We start from the raw sequence: 20,614 nt of genomic DNA on the forward strand, positions 1-20,614 counted from the left end.
CCCCCCACCCCCAGACTGAGCTCCCCAAGGGCAGGGATCCCAGTTCATTCAATTGCTCAACAGATCTTTACCGCGTGTCAGGGGGGTAGGGGGTTCTCTGCCCCCACGGAGCTCACCTTTCCGTTTCCAGGCCCAGCCTGAGGCTTGACACAGACTTGGTGTTTGCGGAAGGGGGCACACTGGCGGATCATTCAACAGCAAGTTGGGGAGGGGCTTGGGAGCCCCTCCAGGTCCTCTCATATGCGTGTTCAGGGGAGAAATGCCCCCTCTGACCTGGCTCCAGGCTGCCTGCTGTGGCCCAAGCAAAGTCCGGGGGAACGGACTAAGGGCCAGTCTCAGCGCAGCAGCTGTGGCCGCAGCCCAGGCAGCCGCTGCTGTCAGCTGCTCCGCCAGACCCACCCTGCCTCCCTGAACCCCGTTCAGGAAAGCAGGGGTGGGGGAGACGGCTGAACAGAATGACCCCTGAGGGCCCTTCGGCTTTCTACTCGGGGTCGCATGAGGGCCCAAGGCCTCCACAGCTCCAGCCAGACAGCCCAGCAGGAAGGCCAGACGTGAGGGAGGTGACTGTGCCACACTGGGAGCAGGTGGCCACCTCACCTGCCTCTGGATACAGGCTGGGACTGGAGGGAAAATGTCCAAGGGACACACAGCAGCCTGCACTCAGCGAGTGAACATGATGGGAAAGATGCTGGGTGTGGCTGGAGACACCAGGCTCTGGGACTGCAGACAGGGCTCAGCTGCAGCCTGGACCCCAGCTCCTCGGCTGGTGAATCCTCTTCACAATCCCGCTCAGGAGCCACTGTCTCAGCTTCATGACCTGCCCCCCGCCCCAGTGCAGGCCACTCACTGCCCTGTCCACTGCTGCAGATTTGTGGGTGTGTCTTATCCACCTCCAAAACCCAGGGCCTCCCAAAAAGCCAGCCCCGAGCAGGCCATGCAGCTCCAGGAGTAAACGAAGGCCGCGTGTGCTGGTGTCTCTGAGGACACCTGCATGTGGCGTGTCTTCTCAACGTGAGCCCACTTCAAAGAGCTCAGCTGAAGGCTGATCAGGAGCCAGGAGCTCCCCTCGGCCTGGTCGGGCGCCCGTAGGCTCAGTCACATCCCTGTCCCTGTCCCGCCCTGCGTGGTGTGTGGGGGGCCTGACCTCTGCAAACTACATTTCCCGGGCTCACTTGCCAAAGGTTTCCTGGTTAATATGGCCCACAGGAGACCCTGCGGGTAGATCAGGCGACAAAGCCGCCAGGGCTCTCCTCCCCGCCTCTTGCTTCAGAGGCCACCGCGGCCGGTGCCTGTGTCACTCCCTGGCGTAAGGTCCCGCGGGCAGCCCTTCTTGTGGTGACCCAGCCTGGGGCCCTGGGAACACCACAGCGGCTCCCCGCTGTTGCCAATCTCAGGGTTGCCAAACTCTCCCGTTTGTCCTTTCAGCTCTCTGGGGACCTTCTCAACTCACGCCCTCACGCCAGATGCCCGCTGGGAGTCGTCTGCCTGACTTGACCACAAAGACACCACACACCGAGGGCAGGCTGGAGGCTGTTTCTTTATACAAAGGTAATCAGCACTATGGATCCAGAAGCATGCGGCTGCGGCTCACGCTGGCCCGTCGCACCACTTCCGGGGCAGAAGTCTGGGTGTGGGGCTGGGGGGTCACCGCAAGGGAGGAACACCGCACAGGCCTGGGGACTGGCGAGCACACCAGCCGGGAGCTCCCAAAGGGCACACGCAGTCACACGAACACGGCATAACCACGAGCATGACGTACGAGGACAGGAAGGGAATGGAGAGCTGAAACGAGCCACTGACCACCAATGCCCTCTTCTCCCAGGTGTCCTGTGGGGGGCGGGACAGTGGGTGGGCAGGGCCTGGGCCTGGAGCCAAGTGCCCCAGCTGTGCCACTACAAGGCCATGTGACCTCACTGCACGCTTTCTGCATCTGTAAACTGGGGACGACAAGCTGTACTTCACCAAGTTGTCACGAGGATGAATGAGAATGAAATAGAGACACATATCAAAATACTCAACACAGAGCCTGGCACATAGAGGTGTTCAGTAAGTAACTTTTTGTCAAGAACATCTCAGCTCAGAAAGGACCTTCCTCAGAAGGCCGAGATGGGAGATCGCTTCCCTGGAAACTCTCTCTCAGGGGATCAGGACCCTTGAGCACTCCTTAGAGCCTGTAGTCGCTGAACTGGCCAGGGCCCCGGAATGCACTGTGCCGGGGCAGTTGAGGGGGGCGGGGGGCTGGACCCCCAGGGAGGCACCCGCAGAAGCCGGGTAGACACCAGAGGAGCTGGGAACTGTGCCAAAATGGTTCTGCACATAACACAGGCCGGACGTGGGCTGGTACGGAGGCAGGCTGGCCGTGTGCCCAGGGACCCAGGACGGCCAGGGGGCCAGTTTCTGGCCACTGGTGTGCTGCATCTGGGCCACAGGGTGGTTCGGGGCCAGGTGAGGGTGGCCGCTCTGTGTGGGGTAGGAGCCAGGCACAGGGTTCAGCCTGGAAAGGAACAGAGAGAAAACGGTCACTCAGCCACTCATGCCGGGGCACACAGCAGCCCAGCGGGCGATCCGCAGGCGCGAAGCGTGGGCCGCTATACTGCTTTCTATTACAACGTGCTGTGGACGGTTCCCATAACCAGCTGCAAAAGTGCCAAGCGGGGAGGAAGGTCAATCTCAACTGGACAGAAAACATATGCCCAGAGGGGGCAGGGCCCACTCACGGTCCTGCAGTAAGTCAGCAGGAAGAAGGGGTATCAGGCCCATGCCTGAGACACGCTGAGGTGTAAGAGCAGCTTGCAAACTGGATGGACCGGATGGAGATGGGGACAGATCACAGCAGTCAGTGTTTGTGGTCGGCTCAGCAACTGGACCCAGAGAGAATGGATCCCCCTCTGTGGGAGGGAGGAGGGGAAGGCTCTAACGGGTAACACAGAGCTTGGGCCCAGGCCTTGTCTGCTGGGAGATATTCTACCCACGTCTTCAGGAATAAAGACTCACAACTCAAAGTCCTGGCAGGCAGGAACCGACATGACAGACGCGGGGAGCTGTCTGTGCTGAGGTTGGAGACCCCACCACAGACGCGTGCGGCTGGGGCCACAAAGGGGGACACATTCTAAGGGTTTTAGCCTGTGACCTTCGTGCAGAGTTCCAAATATGAAGAACAAGTGTCAACACCACTGATACCTGTGTTAGGTAACTAGACTAAACCTGTATACATTTCAATCCAAACCTAAGCTTACAAATCAGCTGCTTAAGTACAGATACAGGACGCTTAACAGCACTTCTGGCATTTTAAAAATATAGAGGTTTTGGCCGATAAGAAGCTTGACAAGAGCCTCCAGGGAGGCAAGGCTGTCCGGGCAGTCAGGTCCGCTGCCGAAACAAACACGCGTGTTCTAATACTACCTGTGTCCCGTTGTCAGGTCATCCAAAACATCACGTTCTGTTCCGGGTGCCTACAGCAGGCCAGGATAATGAGGGATCGAACACCACGCCATGCAAGGGACACAGAAGGAGCTGAGAGGGTCACCATGGCCCCTGGCCAGATCAGCGCGTCATGGTGAAGCAGGATCACCCGGCACCACGGTGTCACAGTTACAGAGAAGTAACTGCGATTCAGCATGGAAGACCTTTCTCATTAGGGGCTGCCTTGGAGAGCCAGCCCCCAGCCGCCAGGGGTGAACATCGGCAGCTGTCTTAGAGGGGATTCCTTCACGGGAGAGGGCGGGGGAGAGAGCATTTGCAAACGTGGACCCTTAAGTTCTCTCTAGATTCTGTGAGAACAGCAATTAAGAGCCAAAAAGCTACAATACACCTAATTCTAGATTTAAACACCTCCCACCCATTTAGACTCCAGGAATTACTTGCCTGAAACAAAATGGGTGAGTGTGCATTTCTATTTTTCCCAGTACCTGTCCCTGCCTTTAAGAAATGGTCAGAGTGGGGAATTCCCTGGCGGTCCAGTGGTTAGGACTCAGCGCTTTCACTGTGGGGACCTGGGTTCGATCCCTGGTCAGAGAACTAAGATCATCCTGCAAGCCATGCGGCCTGGTGAAAAAAATAAAAATAAAAAAGAAATGGTCAGAGGGCTCTGAGCTGCTGAAGGCTGGAGTGTCCACCTCCTAAAATAAAGTACAAGGAGCAGACTCCAATTCAGCCGAAGTCCTGCCTCCAGGGCAGCGCGGGGGCAAGAAGTACTGCACAGCTGAAGCAGAAGAGGGCCACTGACAAAGCACCTTGACTTTGTGCTGAGTCCGTTCTTTGGGAGGGACCTGAAGGAAAGGAAACCTCCTCCACTGTGAACTCTCAGCACCGGCAAAAACCAGTGAAGGCCACCTGAGGCCGGCAGTGTGTGCCCCAGCGACAGGGAGTCAGTAGGACCCGGAAGCAGGAGCCCCTGGCTCTAGACTGGGCTCTTCTGACTCTGTGTTACCTGGAGACAGACTCTTGTCCCCTTTGGGCCCTCTCTCTGAAAGGAGGGAGTCAGGCTACGTGAGCTCTGGCGGCTTGCCCAGGACTTTCCATTGAGAGTTAACGTGCCTAGACTGGAAAACAGTAAGCTTCGCCTTCTCCTGCCAGGTGGCCAAGAAAACCCTCTCAGGTTCGGGTCATGCCACCTCCTAAGGCTCCCAGTCCGTTGCGTGGACTGTGCTTCTTACCAGCGTCACACGCAGGAGCCCAATCCCACCTGCACAGGGTGCTTGTCGGCGCTGAGGGCTGTTAATGCCACTGGATGGGGCCACAAGTCACTCGGGATTATGCACAAGAGCCCCTTCCTGCTCGGGCCCTACTTCAGATGCAGCTGGGCAGAATCTAGGGTGCTCGGGAGAAACTTGTGCACAGATTTTTTTGGGCCCAGGCTGCCCACACCCTCTTGCCTATTCCCCAGGACAGTGAACGAGTCACACCCCCTAGAGGCCCAGGAATTGCTTTAGGAATAAAGCACAGAGTTCTATAACTTACTTCCGGCTTTGGGCTGCCCTTCTTTCAGCTGAAGAGCCGGAGATGTACTTGAACATCGAAATCTTCCTCATCAGGCTGAAGGGGAACTTCTGGTCGAGCTTCAGTGCAACTCGCTCTGGGAGGTCTATGGAGTAGCAGTAGGTGAAGCCATCTGAGGTTGGCATATTAAGGAAAACTGGAGGCAGCTAAAGGGAGGCGGGCTGAACACTCCCCAGAGGACACAGGTGCCCACATTGATTGTACAGGGGAAGTAAGTGCTTATTCCACCATAATATCTGACTGGAGTTTCAAGCTCAGGGGAAACCAAGAGTTGAGTTTCTATCCCCTGTACCTCAGAGGGAACATGACCCAGCAACAGGAGAGGGCAGACAGGTGCTAACATTTCACCTTCCCCTAGACACACCCATCCTGTCTCCTGAGCCCCTCTGGCCCCTTCAATCACAGTCAGAAGCCAGCACACATCTCTGTCTTTCCAGTGGGATGAAGCAGGAGGCTATCCTAATACCCTCTGGGAGGACTGACATCTTCTTGTACTTTGTCCCAAATAGGAGGAACCTTGTCTCAGTGTGACCAACTGAGCTTCCTGTGGGCCTCTGTGGCAGCCCTGGGAGGTCCCAGGGATGTGATGGTACTCTGGTCATCCGACCTGTGTCAGCCCATCACTGCCTAGACAGCCAAAAAGAGTCAGCCTTTATCCCACCATCCATCCGTCCTCTCGACAAATATTCATTGAACATCTAGTATGTACCAAGTACTGGGGTAGAATAAGTGGCCACAAGCAAAAGCTTATCTATGGATGACCACGCTGGGGACCGTAAGCTAGCCTAGGTAGGTCTGAGAAATTTTTCTCTAAGGATGTGATGAGGATGTTGAAGCCTAAATTGTGAGGGGTGCTGGCTAGAAGAGGGGTGCTGGCAGAGAGAAGACTGTACAGAAGCACCAAAAGAGCACTGTTCCTTGCGGCAGTGTTCTTAACTAGAATACTACTGGCGAGATAATTCTCTGCTGGGCTAGACTGTTCCACTCATTATAGGACATTTAGCATTCCTGGCCACCAGCCACCAAATGGTGGTAGTACCTAGTCATTGTGATAAACAAACACACCCTTGCTATGTCTAAATTCTTTCAGGGATGACAGTATGCTTCCAAATACTGATTCCAGGTGGTAAGCAATGCTGTAAGGAAGTCAAAAGGTGTCATGGCTGATGACTTCAGAATGATCTCAAGAATCTGTTCTGCTTCTGACTCTGATGAAGTAACAATACTAGACTAGTCCTCCCACATATATAACTATAAACCAGGATACAATATTTCACACAATTGCTTTCAGACTTTGGACCACAAACACTACCAAACTGTGATACCTAAGAAAAGGGACACAAAGTAAGTGAGCCTCAAGATCAAGCTGGCTTTCTGCCCGGAGGCACTTTCTAAACCACAGCACAGGAACCGGAATCCAAGTATCACTCCAACTTTAGTATACGTGCGGCCAAAGCAAGCACGGGGAATCCAAGCAGAGTACAGTGCTCCTGAGCTGGAGAGACAAAGAGTTCAGGGAGGAAAAAAATGCCTGCGATTTACAGGTCAGTAATGGAGAGGAGGCAGAAGAAGCTCCTCCTCTTCTTCTGGATGGGGCCACAAGTCCCTTGGGCCCGAAGAGGTTCCCCAAGTCTTTAGCTAAACACTAATGTAGACGTACATAGGCTGAGACTCCTCCAGTCAGGCAAAGAACAGCTACTGAAGAAACAACAACTATCAAAGAGCTGTAAGATTAACAACTCCTGGAGCTCCCACAGGACAGGGACACGCTCAAGTTCTAACCAGAGTAAAGAGACTTCACTGAACACCCAGGACATTCAGAAGAGACCCCCAAAAGGCAATGCCTTAACAAGTAAATTAACTACCTATTAGGAAAATAAATACTCTTTAAAGGAAGACAACAATATTCAGCCCTTGATAACACAGTATTCACAATGTTTATCAAAAAATAAAAAATTACAAGACAAGGGACAAAGCAAGAAAATAGGGTCCATAATCAAGAGGAAAAGCAGTCAAAAGAAACAGGTCCAGAAAGGACAAAGATGATGGTATTAAGAGACAAGTATTTTAAAACAGCTATTATAAATGTGTAAGTGAATGTGTTTAAAGGAAAACATAAACATAACAAACAGATAAAGAATCGCAATACAGAAATGAAAACCATAAAGAAGAACCTCTTGAACTGAAATATACAACACAAGGAATAAAAAACTAACTGGGTAGGTTTAACAGCAGAGTAGACGCTGCGGAAGATGAGATTGCTAAACTTGAAGGCAGTGTGACAGAAATTATCCAAACTGAAATGTAGAGGGTAAAAAAGGCAAAAATTAAAAAAAAATACAACAGCCTTAGTGACCCACTGAACAATACCATGTAGCTTATATATATATATAATTGGAGAAGAGAAAAGAGGATAGAAAAAAAATACTTCAAGGCATAATGACGATAATTTTTTTAGACTTGATGAAAATTCTAAACTCACACATCCAAGATCAACAAACTCCAAGTAAGGTAAACACAAAAACACCACCTCAAGGCACAAGATAATAGCTAAAAACCAATGATAAAGAAAAAATTGTGAAATGAGCCAGAGAAAAACAATGAATTATATGGGGAAACAATAAAAATGATTACTGATTTCTTATCAGAAACAATACAAACCAGAAGTAATGCAAGGACATCTTTAGAAGTGAAAGGATATCAGAGAAGGCTAGAATTCTATATTTAGTGAACTAAAAGCATTTTCAAAGAACCAAAGATGGAGAGAATTTTTCACCAGCATACCTACTGTAATGTTAAAGGAAGTTCTTTCGGCTAAAGGAAAATGATACCAGGTGGGAATTTGGATCTACACAAAAGAATGAAGAAAAATAGAGATGATAAATATGTGAGTAAATGTTGCTTTTTAAAAAAATATAATTGACTGTTTAAGAGTAGCAAGAGAAGCAGCAATGTATTATGAGGTTTATAACATATGTAGAAGTAAAACATAGAACAACAATAACACAAAGGATGGAAAGAAGGAAAACAGAAATACAATGGAATAAGATTCTTACATACAAAGTGGTATATTATCTGAATGTAGCCTGTGATAAACTAAAAATGCATATTTAAACTCTAGAGCAACCACTAAAAAAGAAAACAAAGAGGCATGGTTAATAAGCAAAGAAGATAAAATGAAATACTAAGAAAATATGCAATTGAAGGCAGGAAAAGAGGTAAAAAGGAACAAAGAACATTTGAGACAAAAAGAACACAAAAAGCAAGCTGGTAGACTTAACCCCACTATATCAATAATTACACTAAATGCAAATGGGCTAAACAAGCCTTTAAAAGGCAGACTGTCAGACAGAGAACCACCTATATGCTATCTACAAGAAAGATGCTTTAAATGTAGACATAAACATGTTAAAAATATAAGGATGGGAACATATATACCTTGTAAATCCTAATTCTAAGAAAGGAGAAAGCTGGAATAAGTAAATTAATATCAGACAATGAAGAATTTAGGGCAAAGAATATTACCAGAGGTTTAAAGGGTCAATTTCATAACAGTAAAGGGTAAATTCATTAAGATGATATAACAATCCCAAATGTGTATGTATCCAATAAACAGAACTTCAAAAACACTTGAAGCCAAAAACTGATAAGAACTGAAAGCAAAAAAGAGAGATCTACAGTATTAGCTGGAGATGTCAACAGTCTTCTCCCAGTAATAAATAGAATAACTATAAGGATATAGAAGATTTGAACAATACAATACCTTGACCTAACTGACATATACTGAACACTATACCCACCAATTGCAGAATGCACATTCCTTTCAAGTACACACAGAATACTCACCAAGATGTAACAAATGCTGGGCCAGAAATAATTTAAAAGGACTGTAATCTTACAAAGAATTTTCTCTGACCACATGAAATAAGAAATCAATAACAAAAAGAAATCTGGGAAATCACCAAATATTTAGAAATTAAGCAACTCCCTTATAAATAACCCTTGGATCAAAAAAGAAATCCCAAGGAAAATTAGAAAATACTTTTAACTGAGGGATAATGAAAACACAACATATCAAAATTTGTGGGATACAGCTAAAGTAGTGCTTACATGGGGAGTGTATAGCTTTAAATTTTCATGTTAGGAAAAAAAGTTTAAAACCAATGAAATTAAACTAGAATTTAAAAATAAGATACATAAGAACAATGTTATCAATGTGAATTTATACACTACCCACACTAACAGCTCACAGAATCACAAATTGTAAGATATGTCAGGAATGCACCTTGTCCAACTCCAAACACTACCATTCTGATGTTTAAAAAAGAACCACTTTGTATTTTAGAATACTTTCCCCTAATTGCCAGAATATTTATACAAGGAATATGAGGCTTATCCTAAGTTTTTAACTACCCATATGGTAAAAGCCTACCATAAAAAAAAATTTTTTTTTTCTTCTGAGAAAAAGATTAAGCCAAACAAAAACAAACAAACCTGTTTCCTATTCCTTTCATGGAACATCTCCAGCCCATGGGTAGTTCAGGTTCCTCCAATAAAAAAAATTAGTCAAATGTAGGTTTACACCTTGGAAAAAATCAATACAGAATATTTTACTAACTGGCAGTGCTGAGCCAGTGTGAGGAGTAAGCTATGGTGATCTTTTCCAGATGAGAAAACTCTGGCCTAAAGAAGGGAAGTGACCTGCCCGAGGCCACACGGTTTTCAAAGCTGAAGCTAGCACACAGATTACCTACATCTGAGCTCACAGCTCTATCTACTTGACACCCCCAGGCCCCACAACTTGGTTCACCCTTTGGCATGTCATTGTTCTACAGTTACCTTCTAGGAAGGATACATGTTAGCCCAATTCCAAGTCCACAGACGTTACTGAGGAAAGAGGTCTGGGGAATGAGCCAGGAGGCACAGAGCAGAAGCCACGGCACCAGCATTGAGGGCACAACCATGCCAAACACCAGGGCCCTCCTCATCCGAGAGCGGACGGAATTGACTCCCAGCATGGCAAAAGCCACTGGGGTGAAACCTCTGGCATCCTCTACCTCCCCCAGCTTTGACAGCGATGACACAGCTTCAAAAGACAGGAAGATGATGGCGCAGATGATGGCGAAGATCACGGTGAAGAAGCAGTGGCGGACGGTGCCCACGGTTCTCTCAAAATTGCCAGCAAAGCGCCAGATGATGATGGCACCGCAGAGCAGGGAGACTGGGTTCTCGTAGACAAAGATGTAAGTCACCAGCCTGTAAACTGCAGAGGGAACTGAGTTAGAGGCCCAACGGTAGGTTGTTCCAAGAAGGGAAAGCCAGGTTACAACCCACCTAGGAAACGGGGAGCAGCTGGCTCTCATTGCCAGTGAAAATCAGCCCGGAGCCAGTGGGATAAGCAGAGGGAGGCAACAACGAAAGACCCAGGACTCAAAGTAGAGGCGTGGATGTCTAATCTTCGCTCTTTCCCAGACCTGGAGCAAGTCTTATCTGTGACTGGCTTCCACGTGGGGAAAAAAATAACACTTTTTAGCGTGGGATGGTCTTTAAATTTGCAATGTGTTTTATAATCCTTTTTTAGGTTTTAATACTGACCTATCTCACCGGGCAGTTTGAGGGTTAATTAATTGTAACGGCTTCAGGTGGATTGAGTGGGTGTCACTTAACACTCTTTGTGCCCGTCTCCTCGGCTGTAATCCTGACCTCTCCTTCCATAGTGGCTGTTCAGAGGAAGAAAAAAGGGACCATGAATTATTTTGCACCTGTAAAGATTAGAAAACTATCACTGATAATGTAGATACAGAACTCAGAAGTCTTTCTTGAAAGTGCTGATCTAGTCTTCGAGGCAGAGCCATGCTTTATATGCAATAAGACAGCAAAGAATCTCACTTTTATTTTTCTAGAACCAGTCCTCTCTCTTATGTACTTTTACATCCCCACAGGCCAAAATACTAAACTGAAGGAGGGGGACTGGTGAAGTGGCAGTAACAGTGGACTTGGGAGCCTAAAGGCTTGGAGTGGAATCTTGGCTCTATCACATCCAGGCCGGTTGAGCTCAGTCAAGTCACAGGCCCTATCGGCTTCAGTTCTCTCTTTGTATAATAACAGGCATACACTCGAGGCCCTCAAAGGTCTCTTACATGTCTAATACTCACATTGCCTGTGAGCCCCAGAGAAGCCGTGAAGTAAAGAAAAAAAAGGGAGCTCAGTTTAGGCTGGCATTTTCCATCTGCCTCTGAAGACAGATGTGCTGTGTGTATCTCAGGTGAGGTTGGGAGGGACCAGTTTTAGATTTGAGCAGGGAGGCAGGCTATGAACCATGTACCTCAGTCAGGCCATCTCTGTAAGGCTTCATTATCTGAAGAGTACGTCACTGCTTGCTGAGTACTTCTGACACTGAAATCCCAAGTATAAATGTGAAGATTCTAGAAGCAATTCTATATAATTTGGGGATCATAAACTCCAAGGTTCCAGTCCCAACACATCACACAATAAAAAGAAAAATCTGGGTTCCTGTGTCAATTATATAACTCAATAGCTCTGCGAGTCTTCGCATTAAGCCTCAGTTTCATCTAAATAATGCGCAACAATAAAGCCTACATTACGTCATGGGGTCACCGTGAGTATTAAACGAGATTAATGCATGTGAATGTGCTTTGGAAAACAAGTCATACAAATTTCCCATTTTCCTCCCTATAAAAGAATGGGTAAGAAACAGAGACTAAGAACATCTTTTATGAGCAGATGTTTATACTTAATTGGTCTGCAAAATCTCTCACCCTCCCCGAGAAAACAAACACCTCTCCCAAAGGTAGAAGATACCCCCTCGCGCCATGAGCAGGGAATCGGAGTGGATTAAGATTAAAACGAAGAAGCACAATAAATTCTAAACCCCAGGAAGCCAGGATCTTATAGGGGTGGCCACAGATAAAGTTCAAGTGTCTTGACGAAGGCGAAAGAAAAAAATTTTTCAGTGGGGGGTTGGGCCCTTAAAGCAGACGTAGGTGTGAATGTGACAAGGGAGGGGAACAGAAAAATCCTCCTTGGTGATGGAGCAGGGGTGAATGAAACCTATTTGCTACGAATGGATATGGGGGCCTTGACCAGTCGGATGGAGACAGGTAAGGGAACAAATCTGGGTAGGGAAGCATTACAGTGGTGACGAAGATGGGGCTCTGCACAAAGACGTGGAATATGGGGCTGGTCTTCCAGGTGGGCAGAATGATGATGCGGACGGAGGCGGGGTGACGCGGATGCTGGGAGGCCAGAGCCCAGGGCCTGGCGAGGTCGGAGGAAAAGGGCTGGCACCCGGGGTCCGGCCCCGCCCTGCTCACCTTGCCAGTTGCGCAGAGCCTCGGACCGCAGCGAGAGGCCCGAGGGCGCCAGGGGAGGCTGCAACAGGAACAGGCGAGGCCCAGACACCAGCAGCGAGAGCAGCGCGGTGAAGAAGGTGGCGGATGGCACCTCGGGCCACAAGGACCAGCTCCGGTACCCGGACTCCGAGACCGCCATGGCCGCCAAAGCTCCCGCTCCCCAGGCGACTCCGGCAGGTTCTCGGCTCCTTCCGCCTCCTTGCGGCTGTCTCCCATGGCAACAGCGGAGGAGGTGGCCGGAAGCCCCGCCTCCCCGACGCCCCGCCCCGTGCAGAGTTGCCCAATCCGGTCGCGCTGGCCAGTCTCCCCCGCGCGTAGGACAGCGCCCTCTGGCGGCAGCACCCCCCTTTTCTGTGTTTACCCCCATTATACCAATGAAGAAACTGGTGTCAGGGTAATGCAGTTAAATGGCAAAGACAGTTAGAACTCAGGTTCCCCCCAGGTGCTATGGCCTGGAATTGGCTACTGGCAAGGTGCCTGGGTTAGAGAAACAGGGGTGAGAGAGGAAGGAGGGATTCTACTGAAGTCCCCGAAGGGATGTAATGAAGCAACAGTGATAACAAAGGTCTATTTCAGCCCTTAAAGTCTGAAAAGCACCTTCACCAGAGAACAGCTATTTAAAGTAGCCAACTGGAATATGGTTCCCCTGATTACAGATACTTTGGAAGGTGACTTGCCCAAGGTCACAAGTGGGAAGCAGTAGGACTAGGATCTGAATTCCTATTTGCTAGGCCCCGATTTTCTTCCCTTTTCACTACTTCCCTCTAATATCCTGCCTACTGCTACATGTATGTAAATTCGACTACTGAAAAATAAACAAATGCTTCACTGTCTGTGCTGGACATTCAGATCCGTTCCCAGCCCTAGTCTGCCCCCCTCAGTAGTTCTGGCAATATCTGTGTGCCCATGAACCTCAGGAAGAGAACCTAAGATTCTTTTCGTCTTTTGTGTTTAGTACTAAAATATAACCATGTAATTTTCTGGATATAAATATACAGCAATGGGACATATTTCAATGAATGCTATGTATATTTAAACTAATGCTGCTCACGACGCAGCAGTGGGCATGAAAATTAAGGTTTTACTCAACAGGAAGCAAAACGGGAATCAGAAGTGTGGTGGAGCAGCTAAAAATAGCGAGTGGGGACTTGGGCTGCTGGAACCAAAGTCTGGGCCTTGGAAAGAGGAAGGGGGTGATGGTCCCATCTCCTCTGTGCCCATCAGACCACTCCAGGAGTTCTGGGTCTACTTTCAGACATATATTCTGAAAAAGGATGTAGAAAATTAGAGCTTGTCCAACACAAAGTGGCTAGGACTGGGAGGAAAGGGGGAAATTTCAAATCATATCTTGATGAGGGACAATTAAAGGGACCAGGGAGACTTCCGTGGAGAAGCTTCAGTGGTCCAGACCACTGGCTCTAACTATGTGAAGGGCTTTCCTGAAGAGGGGGAGTAGACTTATCCTGTGTTACTCCAGAGGGGAGACCTGGAAATGATAGGGTGACACACTTGACTGAAGAAAGAACTTTCTGACTTCCCTGGTGGTGCAGTGGTTAAGAATCCGCCTGCTGATGCACAGGACAAGGGTTCGAGTCCTGGTCCAGAAGATCCCACATGCCGCAGAGCAACTAAGCCTGTGCACCACAACTACTGAGCCTGTGCTCTGGAGCCTGTGAGCCGCAACTACTGAGCCTGAGTGCCACAACTACTGAAGCCCACGCACCGCAGCAAGAGAAGCCACTGCAATAAGAAGCCCGTGCACCACAACAAAGACTAGCCCCTGCTCACCGCAACTAGAGAGAAAGCCCGTGTGCAGCAACGAAGACCCAATGCAGCCAAAAAATAATAAATAGATAAGTAAATTTTTTTAAAAAAGAAAGAACTTTCTGACAGTTTGGATTGTCTATCCGTGGCATGAGCTGCCTTAATAGGTAGTGAGCTCCCTGTGACTACAGTGTGCAAGCAGAGGCAATCTGGGGACTTGATGAGAAAACTGAAGTGATTCAAGCATCAGTTTGGAGGTGGAACTAGATGCCTTTGAAAATCTTTTTGGACCTTCAGTTCTAAGACTCCATAAACAAACAAACATATATGGAGTGTTGATACATTCGCCACTTACCGGGGGGTTGGGGATAATTGCATTTGGATTCCTGGCAGGATGAGAGTTGTGGTGACATCACATATCCTACAGCCAAGGACTGTGTAGTCTAACGCAGGGAGCACCCAATGGTTTCCCTTCTCTCTGATTCTGCCTCCCTCTTCTCATTTTTTCCAATTATGCCCCCAGAAAACCCCAAGACCTTCTCTTCAGCTCAGGCGACAGAGGACTGTCACGAGCAAAGCAGAGCCTTCTTCAGCAGATGGGCGCAGGGAGGGGGCAACCCAGTACCATGAATCTTTTTTGTCCTGTCTTTTCACTCTTGGTCTGCAAACATTTCCAGGCCTCAAATGTGCTACCTGGAGTTGCCTTTGTTTACGGTTCCACCAAGCATCCTCCTCCTTGGAGAGTGTCTAGTTTTCCACGTGCCAGACTTGGAGGCTGGGGGACGGGTGACTTCTCAGGGGGCACACATACCAGTGTGGACATTTCTAGATGAAACCCACGAGCAATGCTGTCCACGTCCAAATCCCCAGATTCTATGTATATGCTACCTTATGTAGCAAAAGGGACTTTGTGGGTATGATTAAGCTAAAGATTTTGAGACGGGAAGATTATCCTGGATTATCTGAGTGGGCCTAATGGAATTGTGAAGGTCCTTTTAAAGCAACAGGAGGGTCAGAGGGAGAGACGGCAATGTGATGACAGAAGCAGAGGGTGGAGCTATGAGGCTTGAAAGCGGAGGTGGGGGCCACGAGTCAAGGAATGAGGGTACCGCTAGAAGCTGGAAAAGGTGAGGAAACAGATTCTCCCCTAGATCCTCCAGAAGGAACACAGTTCTGCTGACACCTTGAAGTAGCCCTGCAAAGCCCATTTCAGACTTCTAACCTCCAGAACTGTAAGATTGTAAATGTATGTGGGTTTTTTTCCCCAATGTTTTTTCATTGTGGGAAAGTACACACCACATTTACTATCTTAACCATTTTTAAGTGTACAGTTCAGTAGTGTTAAGTACATTCATAATGTTGTGCAACCATCAACACCAGCCATCTCTGTAATTCTTTGGATCTTGTACACATCAAATGATAACTCCCCACTCCCTACTCGCCCCAGTCCCTGGCAACCACTATGTGTCTTTCTGTCTCTATGAATTTGACCACTCTAGGTACCCCATATAAGTGGAATCATGCAGTATTTGGCTTTTTGTGACTGGCTTCTTTCACTTAGCATAATGCCCTCAAGGCTTATCCATGTTGTAGCAGGTGTCACAATGTGCTTCCTTTTTAAGGCTGCATAATATTCCATTGTATGGATGGACCACACGTTCTTTATCCATTCATCTGTTGATGGACACTTGGGTTGTTTCCACCTTTTAGCTATTGTGAATAATGCTGCTCTTTGAGACTTAGCCTTCAATTCTTTGGGGTATATACCCAGAAGTAAGATTGCTGGATCATATGGTCATGCTATTTTTAATTTTTTTAGGAGCCTCCATACTGTTTTACAGTGGCTGCACCATTTTACATTCCATCCAACAATGTACAAGGGTTCCAATTTCTCCACATCTTTGTCAACACTTGTTATTTTCTATTTCTTGGATAGTAACCATCCTAATAGGTGCAAAGTGGTAATTTGTATTGTGTTAAGCCACTAAGTTTTTTTTTTTAATTTTATTTATTGATTGATTGATTTTTGGCTGCGTTGGGTCTTCATTGCTTTGCGTGGGCTTTCTCTAGTTGCGGTGAGGGGGGGCTATTCCTCGTTGCGGTGTGCGGGCTTCTCATTGTTGAAACCACTAAGTTTGTAGTAATTTGTTATGGCAACGATAAGAAATGAATTCATTCCCTCACTCACTACACTGGTCTCTGTTTTCCAAACAAGCCAAAGTTGTTCTCACTTCAGGGCCTTTGCACATGCTCTTTCATCTCCTGAAATGCTCTCCTGGCTCTTAGTATAGTGGCCATGTTCTTAGCCATCAGGTCTCCAGCTCAGATGCTGCTCCTCATAAGGGCCTTCCCAGGTCACCTCTTCCTGTTACTTCTTTCAGTGCACTCCCCTGTTTGTGTCTTTACTTATCTAACTGTCACTCTTACTAGACTACAAGCTCCCTGAGGGCAGGGACCTGCCATATCCCAGCACTTAGGATAGAGCCTGGCACACAGTTGGTACCCAGAAATACTTGTTTAGTCCCTGCTCTCCACAGCTGGCGTCTCTGGTGTGGGGAAGGAAAGGCTGTGGAGGGTTCGAGGAGGTGCTAAACAAACACCAGCTGTCGCACTTCGCACGGCTGAGGCAGCACTGGGACCAGTGCCAACCACCCAACTTGATGGGGCAGGGGTGTTCCTGGATTTACCACCCCCACCCCCAGTGCACATCTGCAGAAGGTACAGAATGACCAAAGGGCTCTGGGGGGCTAGGGGTAGGGTGGGGACTGGACCTCATCCATCCCCAAGGGCAGTTCCAGAGGCGCAGAAGAGCAGGTCCCTCTTGGGCGGACCCCACTGAGCAGCGCTGCTCCTTCCTGGCCCGTAAGTCCCTCTCTTTCCTCCTCATTTCCACCGAGGATGGCAGCGGTGCAGAATGACGTTTCTTAACTAGTTCCCAACTCCAGCTTCAATAAGCTGCTGTGGAGCCTCCAAGGCACGTCCTTACTGGCCCCTGGTGGACAACCCTGTGTAGGGTTCCTCTAGTCTGTTGGCGAAGAGGCCACGTCCCAGAGCAGAATACTGCTCCCCTGCTGGCTGTCCTGGGAAGCAGCCCACATCTAGACGGATGGTTTTAATTCGGGGACAGCTGAGTAGGTCCAAAATCCTGGATGGCTACCCCCAGAGCAATGTAACTTCAGTCCTCCGTGGCATTCGGGTGCCATGCCATCTCGCCCCAGCTCTCTTTTCCCACACTCGTAGCGTGGGGTGCACGGCAGCAAGCTCGCTGCCTAAACACACATCCCCCAGGGAAAGGAATGCCGGTTCCCTGACCCTTCTGGCTGGCATCCCATTTTCTACAATGATCCTCCTTGGATCTCCCCCAACACTTGGCTTCAGTGGGGCCTGGGGAGAAAGGGTGGCAGTGGCCAAACAGTGGAAGCCCTTGCAGGCTGTGGTGAGGAATGCAGATGTTATTCCAAGAAAGTGGAAAGAGGGCTTATGCCAGAGTGTCATCAACCATTTACGGTTTCGAAAGTGGAGGAAATGAGCGCCCTCAGACATTGCTGAGAGGACTGAATATTGGTACAATTTCTGTAGAAGGAAGTTTGGCAACATCTTTCAAAATGACTACTGCACATATCTTTGATGTAGCAATCCTACTTCTAGGATTTTAACCTACTGACATACTTGCATCTGTGGAAAATGTCTTATGTAAAAAGCTGTTTATTGCAGTGTTGATTGCAATAGTAAATACTGGAAACAGCCCAGGTGTCCGTCATTGTGGGGATGATTAATAAATGATGGTACATCCCTTCAAAGGAATACTCCACAGTCATAAAAAGAAACAAAAAACTGAGAAAGCTCTGTATCAATATGGAATGATACCTAAAATATTTTGTTGAGTAGAGAAGCAAGGTTATTGTCAGTGGATATAGTGTGCTACAATAAATATAAAGAGGTGGGGAGAAAATAATACATTACTCTGCGTGGAATAATTCTGAGGCTTCCAGGGAGAGGAACTGAGTGACTGGGGAGTAGGTCTGGGAAGGCTTGCTCTTTCGTAATCTCTTTTGTACATTTAAAATTTTGTTATGGCCTGAATGTTTGTGTCCCTCCCAAATCCATATGTTAAAGCCCTAACCCCCAAGGTGATGGTATTCGGAGGTGGGACATTTGGGAGGTAATTGGGTTTATATGAGGTCATGAGAGTGGTCACCCCATGATGGGATTACTGTTATAAAAAGAGGAAGAGACCAGAATCATGTGAAGACATAGCAAGAAGGTGGCCTTCTGCAAGCCAGGAAGAGAGTCCTCACCAGGAACCAAATCTGCCAGCAATTTGATATTGGACTTCCCAGCCTCTAGAACTTTAAGAAAGAAGTGTCTGGGTTTTTTTTTGTTTGTTTGTTTTTGGGCGCGCCCCGAGGGATGTGGGATCTTAGTTCCCTGACCAGGGATTGAACTCGCGCCCCCTGCATTCAAAGCACGGAATCTTAACCGCTGGACCTCCAGGGAAGTCCCATGAAGTGTCTGTTGTTTAAGCCCCGTGGTGTATGGTATTTTGTTACAGCAGCCCAAGTGGACGAAGACATATGTGCAAGTAATACTATTTTAAAAAGTAAATAAAATTAAGGAAATGTTTTTACTCAATTATTTTTTTATGAAAGCATCTCTAACTTACAGTAAAAAGTTAATCTTAAGTATAATTGGCAAGTTTAACACACATATATATGTATGTATATCTCTCATGTGACTTTCACCCAGATGAAGAGAATTTCTAGCATCCCTTCAGGTCCTCTCCTGCCCTTTCTCAGTTTCCACCTTGCCCAACCCCAAGCCGTTCCTCTCCCTCCTACCCCCACCATAACCTTTATTCTGACAGCTGTTACCATGAATTCATTTCGACCATTCTTGAACTTCATGAAAATGGAATCATATAGTAGTATGCTTTTATGTGTGGCTTCCGTCATTCAATATATTATCTATGAGATTCATTGACATTGTTCTAAGTAGCAGTAGTTTGTCCTGTTGTTATTATTACTGCTGTGTGTAATATTGGGTTGTATAAATAAATCATAATTTATGTTTCCATGTTCCTGTTGATTAACATTTGGTTGTTTTCCTTTTTTTTTGTTCTTTTCCTTTGGTTATTATAAATGAAGCGTCAATGCACATTCTTATACATGATTTTTGTGTGTGTGTGTGTGTATACATCTGCACTGGGTATTTACATCTAGGAGTGGAGGACAGGTGTATGTGGTGGACACAGTGATGCACCGTTCAGATCGCCCTTTAGAAACAAAGGCCTATTTTCCCAGCTGCTAGGATGCTACCTGCAGAAAGCCCTCCACTATGGGTGCTCTATGGAGATTGGCTCAGCTAAAGAGAGCTGCCTTGCTTGAGGTCACAACACTTTCCTGGGTGGCCCACATTCAATGACATAAACTGGGAGCATAAAGGTGCATCCCGCACCCCAACTTGTGACAGTTCTGAAGGATCATGGCAGCTTCAAACTGCCCAGGGGTCGACTTGTAAGCAGCTCCTTTGCCTCTTTTCTGTTTGATCATCCCTGTTTTCTTTAGACATTAATCAAGGAGACGAGAGCATTAGAAAACATTTAATTTAGCTCCTGACTTCTGCTTTACTGGGTATATACAACATTTTAGGCAGTCCAGTGGTTAGGACTCGGCCCTTTCACGGCTGTGGCCCAGGGTCAATCCCTGGTTGGGGACCTAAGATCCCACAAGCCATGCAGCGTGGCCAAAAGAAAAAATATATATATAACACTTTTCCTGTTTCCTGAAAGGAACCTGTTGAGTCCTTTCCTGAATTAGAAGGAGTAAGAATAAAGAATTAAGCAGTTAAAGAATGACTGACCCTCTGCCCCTAGCTTACCCTCAGTAAACTTGCAGGCAGACCACGTGAACAAGACCGCATCCCAAGTAAGACCAAGAGAAGTCAGCAGGTCTGCACGCAATGGAAAGATGACAAAGAGTCTGACCTTTTGCCTTAATGATTAATTGAGATCGTTCCCCTTTTTCCCTTCAAAACTTGTCATGGCTGAGCAGAACCTTCAGAGTTGGTCTCTCAACATTAAGTCCACCGTCTCCCCAGATTGCCGGCTTTTCTGAATAAAGTACCTTTCTTCTCTACCAAAGCTTGTCCCTCGATTAATTGGCTGTTTAGTGACGCGAGGGGCTGAACCTGCGTTCGGTTACAGAGTGAGGCCTTCACCGAGAAGAAGACTAGGGTACGGCATAAGGACAGGCATGTGGACAAGTGGTGTAAAACAGAGAGCCCATAATAGATAAACCCTCACAAATGCGGTCAATTCATTTTTGACAGAGTGCCAATGCCATTCAATGGGGAAAGAATAATCTTTCCAACAAATAATGCTGGGAAAGCTGGATGTCACATGCAAAAGAATGACGTTGGATCCTTATACAAAAAACCATATACAAAAGTTAACCCAAACTGGGTTAAAACCCTAAAACTAC

The 20,614-nt window shown here is 47.6% G+C and overlaps 1 protein-coding gene across 2 annotated transcripts; it reads right to left on the minus strand.

Annotated features, from left to right (window-relative positions):
- Window positions 1-1,518: 1,518 nt before the first annotated feature.
- RHBDD2 (rhomboid domain containing 2) lies at window positions 1,519-12,547 on the minus strand. Of its 2 annotated transcripts, none has more exons than XM_030872029.3 (4): window positions 12,333-12,547; window positions 9,854-10,261; window positions 4,960-5,110; window positions 1,519-2,494 (listed from the first exon to the last, which is right to left on the minus strand). In XM_030872029.3, exons 1-4 carry the CDS (start codon window positions 12,508-12,510, stop codon window positions 2,137-2,139), a joined length of 1,095 nt encoding a protein of 364 aa, XP_030727889.2. In that variant the 5' UTR covers window positions 12,511-12,547; the 3' UTR covers window positions 1,519-2,136. The 2 variants fall into 2 exon arrangements, with proteins under 2 accessions (XP_030727889.2, XP_069899787.1); XM_070043686.1 differs by lacking the exon at window positions 12,333-12,547 and adding an exon at window positions 10,333-10,493.
- Between the last annotated feature and the right edge of the window lie 8,067 nt (window positions 12,548-20,614).

This window comes from Globicephala melas, chromosome 15 (assembly GCF_963455315.2).
Source record: "Globicephala melas chromosome 15, mGloMel1.2, whole genome shotgun sequence".
In the NCBI taxonomy this organism is placed as follows: domain Eukaryota; kingdom Metazoa; phylum Chordata; class Mammalia; order Artiodactyla; family Delphinidae; genus Globicephala; species Globicephala melas.